This window comes from Lepisosteus oculatus, chromosome 27 (assembly GCF_040954835.1).
Source record: "Lepisosteus oculatus isolate fLepOcu1 chromosome 27, fLepOcu1.hap2, whole genome shotgun sequence".
NCBI lineage: Eukaryota > Metazoa > Chordata > Actinopteri > Semionotiformes > Lepisosteidae > Lepisosteus > Lepisosteus oculatus.
Window position 1 is genome coordinate 9,761,968 of NC_090722.1, and position 9,982 is coordinate 9,771,949.

At 56.7% G+C, this 9,982-nt stretch overlaps 2 protein-coding genes across 4 annotated transcripts; one reads left to right on the forward strand and one right to left on the reverse strand.

The window, feature by feature from the left end:
* The first annotated feature begins 1,482 nt into the window (after positions 1–1,482).
* Positions 1,483–7,204, forward strand: LOC107080065 (hemicentin-2-like). Of its 3 annotated transcripts, none has more exons than XM_069185228.1 (6): positions 1,483–3,520; positions 3,969–4,068; positions 4,542–4,883; positions 5,844–6,092; positions 6,359–6,473; positions 6,935–7,204. In XM_069185228.1, exons 2-6 carry the CDS (start codon positions 4,017–4,019, stop codon positions 6,975–6,977), a joined length of 801 nt encoding a protein of 266 aa, XP_069041329.1. In that variant the 5' UTR covers positions 1,483–3,520; positions 3,969–4,016; the 3' UTR covers positions 6,978–7,204. The 3 variants fall into 3 exon arrangements, with proteins under 3 accessions (XP_069041329.1, XP_069041327.1, XP_069041328.1); XM_069185226.1 differs by having other exon boundaries at positions 1,490–3,520; positions 4,542–4,892; XM_069185227.1 differs by having other exon boundaries at positions 1,495–3,520; positions 4,542–4,892; positions 6,872–7,204.
* Positions 7,205–7,754: 550 nt separating this feature from the next.
* LOC138225332 (DNA-binding protein REPIN1-like) lies at positions 7,755–9,976 on the reverse strand. Its single transcript, XM_069185230.1, has 2 exons — positions 9,351–9,976; positions 7,755–8,276 (listed from the first exon to the last, which is right to left on the reverse strand). The coding sequence occupies exons 1-2, from the start codon at positions 9,639–9,641 to the stop codon at positions 7,995–7,997; spliced, it is 573 nt and encodes a 190-aa protein (XP_069041331.1). The 5' UTR covers positions 9,642–9,976; the 3' UTR covers positions 7,755–7,994.
* Between the last annotated feature and the right edge of the window lie 6 nt (positions 9,977–9,982).

Here is a 9,982-nt window from a genome sequence, read left to right on the forward strand (position 1 = left end):
AGAGCCCGGCTTCGGTGCAGCTGTCAGAGCAAGGCGCTTCTCCTGTCGGGGAGACTTCACCAGGGCTGACGCGCTGTCAAGCTGAATTATTTCCATCAGCCTTTAATTAACAACAGATACAATTAAAGTCCCGCTCGTGTTTGTTGTTAGGGACAAGCAAGCTTCACGTCGGGCTCCATTAGCTTGGAGGAGAGACTATATCAACTAAACTGTCGGGTTTAACAACCAGTCATGAAGCAGATATGTTGCTTAACATTCGACTCGCAACATGACTCATCCCCCCCCGTAACATCTCCAGAACAGAGAGATACGTGTCCTTCTGCAGCCAGAAGCTGACTCTGCCAGGAACACGAGGAAGTGAAGAATGAGCAAAAGAGTAAAATCATAATGCAGTAACTATCTGAGGGAGAGAGGGGTTAATACAGACACACTGACTGGACACTCCAGTACATTAACACTGCACTGAGAGAGAGAGGGGTTAATACAGACACACTGACTGGACACTCCAGTACATTAACACTGCACTGAGAGAGAGAGGGGTTAATACAGACACACTGACTGGACACTCCAGTACATTAACACTGCACTGAGAGAGAGAGGGGTTCATACAGACACACTGACTGGACACTCCAGTACATTAACACTGCACTGAGAGAGAGAGGTTAATACAGACACACTGACTGGACACTCCAGTACATTAACACTGCACTGAGAGAGAGGGGTTAATACAGACACACTGACTGGACACTCCAGTACATTAACACTGCACTGAGAGAGAGAGGGGTTAATACAGACACACTGACTGGACACTCCAGTACATGAACACTGCACTGAGAGAGAGAGGGGTTCATACAGACACACTGATTGGACACTCCAGTACATTAACACTGCACTGAGAGAGAGAGGGGTCAATACAGACACACTGACTGGACACTCCAGTCTCACCTGTAGTCCAGTGCAGATGAAATGCGTCTGCTGTCATCTACATACAGACAACTCTTCAAGCAGAAGGACACACAGTGATCATCAGGCCACACTGGAAAAACTACAGTACTGCTCACTGCAGCCACACATGAGACAAAACACAGGTCAGCACACTGCAGTCACATTAATATTGACATCAGGTGGACAGTAGTGTGTAAATACGTGTACACATCTGCAGAGACGTGCCCTCCTGCTGCTGTCACCATGCTGTTCCAGGTGAATGGCTGTGAGGCGTCAACAGCTGGGTGCATTCTGGGTAAAGGCAGGAAGCAGGCAGGCCTGCCAGTTCAATGTCAGAAATGAGGAGGTGAGGGAAGATGTTCAGAAATTGTGGCTTTAGCATGAAGAGAGATGCCCTCTTCATGCCCTTGTCTCTTCAAGGGAGTGTGCCCTTTCTCACTGGACTGGACTGAGCTGGGCACAGCCACAGTGACAAGTGGGGGTAGGAGTTTCATTCCCTGCTCCTTCGTGTGTCCCAGAGGGGTGACTGTGTGTCTGGGCTGAGTTTAGAGCTCTGATCACTCCTGTCATGTTACTTCCTCATGTGCCTCAGGCAACTGCACCAGCTAGGTGTGTTTCCTGATGAACAGGACGAGCTGCTCAGGCTGAGCACCAACACAAGGACCCTGTCAGACCCGGCAAGCAGAGCGACGAAATGAGGAACCTGTCAGACCCGACGAGAAGAGCACCGACACGAGGACCCCGTCAGTCCCAGCGAGCAGAACACCGAAATGACAACCCTGTCAGACTCAGCAAGCAGAGCACCGACATGAGGACCCTGTCAGACCCAGCAAGCAGAGCGACAACACAAGGAACCTGTCAGACCCGGCGAACAGAACATCGACACGAGGACCCTGTCAGACCTGTCGAGCAGAGCACCAACACAAGGAACGTGTCAGACCCAGCGAGCAGAGCAACTACACAAGGACCCTGTCAGACCCAGCGAGCAGAGTGACGAAATGAGGAACCTGTCAGACCCGATGAGAAGAGCAACGTCACGAGGAGCCTGTCAAACCCAGCAAGCAGAGCGACGACACAAGGACCCTGTCAGACTCAGCGAGCAGAGCGACGAAATGAGGAACCTATCAGACCCGGCAAGCAGAGCGACGACACAAGGAACTTATCAGACCCGACAAGCAGAGTGACGAAATGAGGATCCTGTCAGACCCGACGAGAAGAGCACCGACACGAGGACCCTGTCAGTCCCAGCGAGCAGAACACCGAAATGACAACCCTGTCAGACTCAGCAAGCAGAGCACCGACATGAGGACCCTGTCAGACCCAGCAAGCAGAGCGACAACACAAGGAACCTGTCAGACCCGGCGAACAGAACATCGACACGAGGACCCTGTCAGACCTGTCGAGCAGAGCACCAACACAAGGAACGTGTCAGACCCAGCGAGCAGAGCAACTACACAGGGACCCTGTCAGACCCAGCGAGCAGAGTGACAACATGAGGAACCTGTCAGACTCAGCGAGCAGAGCGACGACACAAGGACCCTGTCAGACTCAGCGAGCAGAGCGACGACACGAGGACCCTGTCAGACCCAGCGAGCAGAGCGACAACAAAAGGAACCTATCAGACCCGGCAAGCAGAGCGACAAGGAACTTATCAGACCCGACAAGCAGAGTGACGAAATGAGGATCCTGTCAGACCCGACGAGAAGAGCAATGACACAAGGAGCCTGTCAAACCCAGCAAGCAGAGCGACGACACAAGGACCCTGTCAGACCCAGCGAGCAGAGCGACAACGCAAGGAACCTATCAGACCCGGCAAGCAGAGCGACGACACGAGGAACCTATCAAACCCAGCAAGCAGAGCGACGACACAAGGAACCTATCAGACCCGACAAGCAGAGTGACGAAATGAGGAACCTGTCAGACCCGACGAGAAGAGCAACGACACAAGGAGCCTGTCAAACCCAGCAAGCAGAGCGACGACACAAGGAACCTATCAGACCCGGCAAGCAGAGCAACAACACGAGGAACCTGTCAGACCCAGCGAGCAGAGCGACGACACGAGGAACCTTTCCCTCCCGCCGACCAGACAAAGGAGCATCTCACTGTCACGCAGAGCAATGACAAGAGGGGCCAAGAGTGTCTCACTCTTACTGTGCAGTGCAGACAGTGGCCCAGAGACATTCACTCCCGAACAGTGAGCCAGCAGCTTTCCTGTGCAAAGAGAGCAGAGAAACAGAGAAAGAAAAACAGAAAGAGTACGAGCAGGGTTGGGCCGAGAGGAAGAGAGATTTCCACAGCATTGTTGTCAGGAATCTGGTCTGAGCAGCATTTTTTAGTGTGGTTTTACAACATTTTTGATGAGCTGCTGTAATTACTCTAAAAGGAAAGAGCTTGGAAGACTTGGGCATTTTAGCCGTGGGAAATTCCAGGGAAGGAAGAGTCCTGGCCCTTCCTGTCACGGCCGCAGTCCCAGGAGACAGGGAGGACAGGGCAGTCGAGTGCAGCTTCGACACAAGCCTCTCCTGCTGAGCTCACTCCACACACAGGTCCGACAGGCCACGCTGGGGACACGGCAGTGAGTCTCCGTCGTTTTCTCTTCTCAAAGCGCCGATTAGGAGCTTATTTACACGACGCCTGCATCCAGGCTGGCTCCGAATTCATGTAGTCAGTGCTACAGTGCAGGATGAGGGGGAGTAGTGGGGTGTGGTGGGGATCGGGGTGTCAGTGCTGGGTGAGGGAGTAGTGGGGTGTGGTGGGGATCTGGGTGTCAGTGCTGGGTGAGAGGGAGTAGTGAGGTGTGGTGGGGATCGGGGTGTCAGTGCAGGGTGAGGGGGAGTAGTGGGGTGTGGTGGGGATCGGGGTGTCAGTGCAGGGTGAGGGGGAGTAGTGGGGTGTGGTGGGGATCGGGGTGTCAGTGCTGGGTGAGAGGGAGTGAGTGGGGTGTGGTGGGGATCGGGGTGTCTCGGGGCTGGAGTCAGCAGTGTCTGATGTCTGTCTAAGCTGCTGTGTGTCCTGTCTCTCAGTGCCCCTCCGGCTGTGTGCAGGCAGCCTGCGTGAGCCCACTCAGCGTCATGGCTCTGAGCAGTCCAGCACGGACCTTCTCCCTGACCCAGCTCTGCCTGCGTGAGTCTCCCTGCTCTCTTAGGTGCTCCTTCAGTTACATGCAGTCAGCTGGGCGCCCAGTTTGGCTGCATTTGCTAAGCAGCTCGTGCTGCTCAGGGATCTGGTTGTCCTCCATGGAGAGTGAGAGGGGTTTCTAAAAGTCTCTGTTTTCTGAATGAGGGAGGTTGCTAGGAGACCCAGCTATGTGAATCAGCGGGGTTGCTAGGAGACCCTAATTTGTGAATGAGGGAGGTTGCCAGGAGACCCTGCTATATGAGTGAGGGTGGGTTGCTAGGAGACCCTGCTATTCGAGTGAATGGGGTTGCTAGGGGACCCTGTTATGTGAATGAGGGAGGTTGCTAGGAGATCCTGCTATTGGAGTGAGGGGGGTTACTAGGAGACCTGAGGTGTCTGAGGACTCACCCCCCTCTCTCCTCTTTCTCATTCTCTCTCCCCACACTCTCCTCCCTCTATCCCCTCTCTCCTGTCTCCAGTGCTTGTCCATATCCAGTCCCTTTCAGTCCAGCTGAAATCCCAGTTCCAGAATGTGATCCCGGGTCAGGACCTGGTCCTGGAGGCTCAGATTGACACCGAGCCCTCAGAATCCGTGTACATGGTGTCCTGGGAGCGCAGGCAGCCCGGAGACTCCCTGCTCCAGATCGCCAAGCTCTTCTGGGGGCCCACGGAGACCCTGAAGACGTTCAGTGAGCGTGTTGCCCTGACTGACAGCGGCGCCACCCTGTGGCTGAGGAACTTCAGTGCAGCTGATAGTGGGCTGTACGGCATCATCGTCACCGCGGAGGATGGGACAGAGCGCTCGGCGCAGGCCACAGTGAGTGAGTACGGTAAGAGAGACTGGTCACTGTGGCTAATCCACACCCACTGACCCCCACAGCCTCCCACTGACACCAGCGCACATGGACACACGCTGTCACACATGGACACACGCTGACACACGCTGACACACACGGACACACACAGACACACTCTGACACAAAGTTAAGTTTTTACAGAGCAGGAAGAAAAAAGATCTGGGAAGAAATCTGCCCGAAGGAGTTACGAGGGGAGGTGTGAGGATGTGAAGCGGTCTTCCCATCCAGCAGTGTGAACTGAGTGTGAACTGTGTGAACTGAGTGTGAACTGGAAGTGAAAACCCGGTGATCTGTGGTTCTCGCAGTGGCTCGTGACGCACTCCTCCGACAGGACAGGTCTGTGGTGGAGTGGCGGTACCATCGGGCACACAGCGAGCGACCCACTGACCTCACGTAGCGGCACATTGCCCTGGGGACGATCCTGGAGAAAATCCCACAGCCACAGAGAGAACATGCACACTCCACCCTCTCAATCACACACTCATTCACTCACACACACACACACACACACAAACACACTCTCTCTCTCTCACACACACACTCCACCCTCTCACTGACACTCTCATTCACTCACACACTCGCACACACACAAACACTCTCTCACACACACACACACTCTCATTCACTCACACACACACTCACACACTCTCTCACACTCTCACTGACACACTGACACACACACATAGACTCTCATTCACTCACACACTGACACACACACGCACACACTCTCACACACTCTCTCTCTCACACACTCTCTCTCTCACACTCACACACACACACTCACACACACTCACACACTGACACACACACTCTCACACACTGACAGACACACACTGACACACACACACACACACACTCTGCTCCAGCCCGGGGTGCGGTGCTCTTGCTCGGTGTGGGACAGTGACGGGCCCCCTCTCTCCACAGAGCCCATCTCCAGCGTGTCCGTCTCCATGGCTGCAGACAGCCCCCCAGCCCTGCTCTGCGCAGTGGGGCGCGGCACCGCTCCTGTCTTCCAGTGGCTGCAGGCCGGGGTGCCGGTGTCCCCGGGCCGGTACCTGCTGTCTGCGGACGGGCGCTCCCTGGCGCCTGCGGGCCTGGCCCCACTGTGCGGGCTCTTCACCTGCCAGGCACACAACGAGCTGGGGGAGGTGACGGCCAACTACACCGCCCAGGGTGAGTGTCCCCCACTCTCACAGGGGGCTGAGGGGGGTCCCCCACTCTCCCAGGGGGCTGAGGGGGGTCCCTCTCTCTCTCCCAGGGGGCTGAGGGGTGTCTCTCTCTCTCCCAGGGGGCTGAGGGGGGTCCCCCCACTCTCCCAGGGGTTGTTAAGATCTGTGCAGTCATGCAGTAGCAGTGCCGATCTGTGTGGAGAGAAGCAGCAGGCCGGACTGCAGCTCTGTTGCTCCAGAGTCAGCAGTGCTCTTTCTTCCCTGTTGCAGGCTCCCAGTGCACTGGCCGGACTGGGAAGACTGGGAAGAGGGGGTTCCCAGGGCTGGGGGCCGGGCTGGCTCTGGCCCTGGGCTGTGGGACTGTTCTGACTGTTGTAATTCGCAGGTAAGAATCCTGGTGCCCGGGGCGAGGAGCTGTCTGCAGCCAGGCACACTCCATCTTGACACTCTGGAAACAGCCCCAGTGTATTACACCTGTCTCTCTGTCTGTGCCTTTGTCCATCTGGCTTCCGTCTGTCCCTCTGCCCTCTGTCTGCCCCGCTGTCCCTCTGCCCCTCTCTGTCCCCCTGTCCTCTGTCTTCTGCCCCGTCTCTCAGTGTGATTCTGTGCCCTGCCCTGCCCCAGTCCCTCTCTAGGCGTAGTGTGAGTCTGCTTGTGTCCTCTGCCCCCTGTCCTCTGTCTTCTGCCCCCTCTCTCAGTGTGATTCTGTGCCCTGCCCTGCCCCAGTCCCTCTCTAGGCGAAGTGTGAGTCTGCTTGTGTCCTCTGTCCTGCTGTTTTCTCAGGCAGTGCAGAGCTCCGGCTCAGAACTTAATCTGAATCCGTGGGATCTCGCCCTGGGATCACAGCTGCAGTGAGCAGGAACAGGGGCGTGTGGAGCTCGGTCTCTGAACCAGCAGACAGGCGGCACAGCTCGGACCCTCTCAGGACGGGTGACCCCGGTCATCAACACCAGATCCACTGGAACAGGCGGACAGGACAGGTGACCCGGGTCATCAACACCAGATCCACTGGAACAGGCGGACAGTGCAGGAGGCCCGGAGACATTGACTTAATCACTTTTTCATTTAATAATGTGCAATACTGCTAAACTCAGAAAATAAAGACACTTTGTTTAATTATGGCCTCAACTCAAGTGTTAGAAGTACTCCATGTTCAAGCAGGGAGCTGCATCACCATGCAGAGGAACAAGTAAAGGTTTATTCCACGCTGAAAAGAGACGTTTCAGGTGTGTGGAGCCCTCTTCAAGTCTTTTCATCTCTTTTCAGTGCGGAATAAACCTTTACCTGTTGCTTTAGCGTTACAAGACCCACAAGGCCTTTACCAGCCTGGTTGTGGATTCTATCCGTGAAACAGCATCAACTGCCGGTCACCGTGTTTATAAAATTGTCTCCCCTGTTGGTCAACACCCATCACTGCACCTAACCATAATACTGCTGCCCTCTGTTGATCAGCACCAGTTACTGCACCTAACCATAATACTGCTGCCCTCCGATGATCAGATACCATCACTGCACCTTTTAACACTAACGATGCCAACATTCAGACTCAGTAAAACAGGAGAGAAACAAAGCTGTATCAAACTGTGACTGGCACGTCCTGTTTATTTACAATGACAAAAAAAAACAGCAAGAATTTTAATTACAGTGTCATCAGGAAAGCCACAAATAAAAATTAACATTTACAAATGGTAATAGTATTAATAATAATTACAATGAACGATATAAACATTGTACACAGCAATTTGAAGACACAGCTGTTGATGAAACGAGCTCGTCTGGCTTTCTCTCGGCATCAGTGTGTCTCCCTACGTCTCCATACGTCTGCTACCACACCAGCCCACAGTCCCAGTCTGCCTCTCTCACAGGAGCGTGATGCTGTCCAGGCCTCAGTCCCAGTCTGCCTCTCTCACAGGAGCGTGATGTTGTCCAGGCTGCTGTCCCAGGTGCGTGATGTTGTCCAGGCTGCTGTCCCAGTCTGCCTCTCTCCCAGGAGAGTGATGTTGTCCAGGCTGCTGTCCCAGTCTGCCTCTCTCACAGGAGAGTGATGTTGTCCAGGCCCAGCCCATTCTCGATGGCCGTCTGGTAGATCTCGATGGCTTCGGCTATGGGCAGGCCGGCTGTCGCCCGTCTCGATGATCGCGATTGTGTCTCCGAACTCCGTGCACATGATGGTGGGCGTCCCCTGCGTCTGGGAGTGAGGGACAGAGCAAAAGGGAGAGAAATCCAATTAACGCTGCAGTCGTGCTCCGTCTCGGTCAGCTACGACTACAGCACATGGAGGGGCACAGAGGTACAATGGTAATGAAAGGGGAACTGCAGGCCCAGTTTCTCAGGTTCGTTATTAAATCAATTCATTCCCCCCAGGCCCCACGCCCTGGTCTGTCTCTTTCTCTCTCTCTGGAGTTACCCCACGCCCTGGTCTGTCTCTCTCTCTCTCTCTCTGGAGTTACCCCACGCCCCGGTCTGTCTCTCTCTCTCTCTCTGGAGTTACCCCACGCCCCGGTCTGTCTCTCTCTCTCTCTCTCTCTGGAGTTACCCCACGCCCCGGTCTGTCTCTCTCTCTCTCTGGAGTTACCCACGCCCCGGTCTGTCTCCTCTCTCTCTGGAGTTACCCCACGCCCCGGTCTGTCTCTCTCTCTCTCTCTGGAGTTACCCCACGCCCCGGTCTGTCTCTCTCTCTCTCGCTGGAGTTACCCCACGCCCCGGTCTGTCTCTCTCTCTCTCTCTCTCTGGAGTTACCCAGCCCCGGTCTGTCTCTCTCTCTCTGGAGTTACCCCACGCCCCGGTCTGTCTCTCTCTCTCTCTCTGGAGTTACCCCACGCCCCGGTCTGTCTCTCTCTCTCTCTCTGGAGTTACCCCCACGCCCCGGTCTGTCTCTCTCTCTCTCTCTGGAGTTACCCCACGCCCCGGTCTGTCTCTCTCTCTCTCGCTGGAGTTACCCCACGCCCCGGTCTGTCTCTCTCTCTCTCTCTCTCTGGAGTTACCCACGCCCCGGTCTGTCTCTCTCTCTCTCTCTGGAGTTACCCCACGCCCCGGTCTGTCTCTCTCTCTCTCTCTGGAGTTACCCCACGCCCCGGTCTGTCTCTCTCTCTCTCTCTGGAGTTACCCCACGCCCCGGTCTGTCTCTCTCTCTCTCTCTGGAGTTACCCCACGCCCCGGTCTGTCTCTCTCTCTCTGGAGTTACCCCACGCCCCGGTCCGTCTCTCTCTCTCTGGAGTTACCCCACGCCCCGGTCTGTCTCTCTCTCTCTCGCTGGAGTTACCTGCTGCAGCTGGATGACCTGCGGCTGGGCAGCAGCCTGAGTCTCCCTCTGCTGGCGGAGGGCAGGGGCGGCGGCCGGCGGCTCCACCACACCGCTGTCGGCGGCGGGGCCGCCCACCACGACGGCGCTGGCACCCTCGGCCCCCGGGGCGCCCCCCCCCGCGGCGGCCCTGCGCGCGTGGGTCTTGCGGTGGCTGCGCAGGTTGGAGAAGGTCTTGAAGGCCTTGCCGCAGAGCGGGCAGGCGTGCGGCCGCTCGCCGGTGTGCGTGCGCCGGTGCTCGGCCAGGTGCATGGACTGCACGAAGCCCTTGTGGCAGAGCTCGCAGCGGAAGGGCCGCTCGCCGGAGTGCGTTCGCAGGTGCTCGCGCAGGTGGGTGTTCTGGCGGAAGCGCTTGCCGCAGTGCGGGCAGGGGAAGGGCCGCTCGCCCGTGTGCACGCGCTGGTGCAGCGCCAGCCCCGAGGACGACACGAAGAGCTTGCCGCAGACGGCGCACTGGTGGCCGCGCCGGGGGGCGGGCGGCGGCGGCGGGCAGCCCAGCTCGTGCAGCCGCAGGTTGGCCGCCGAGTTCAGCCGCTTGCCGCAGACGGAGCAGTCCAGGCCGGGCCGCAGCCCCGCGGCCGAGGGGGCGGGGT

What these genes read in the sequence shown, in the direction of transcription:
- LOC107080065 (XM_069185226.1), top strand. Translation starts at nt 4,017, where the DNA reads ATGGCTCTGAGCAGTCCAGCACGGACCTTCTCCCTGACCCAGCTCTGC. An exon ending in GGCCACAGTGAGTGAGTACG is followed by an intron (nt 4,893 to 5,843) that starts GTAAGAGAGACT and finishes CTCTCTCCACAG; the next exon opens with AGCCCATCTCCAGCGTGTCC. An exon ending in CTGACTGTTGTAATTCGCAG is followed by an intron (nt 6,474 to 6,934) that starts GTAAGAATCCTG and finishes CTGGGATCACAG; the next exon opens with CTGCAGTGAGCAGGAACAGG.
- LOC138225332 (XM_069185230.1), bottom strand. Translation starts at nt 9,641, where the DNA reads ATGCACCTGGCCGAGCACCGGCGCACGCACACCGGCGAGCGGCCGCAC. An exon ending in AGGTCATCCAGCTGCAGCAG is followed by an intron (nt 8,277 to 9,350) that starts GTAACTCCAGCG and finishes CCTCACTCCCAG; the next exon opens with ACGCAGGGGACGCCCACCAT.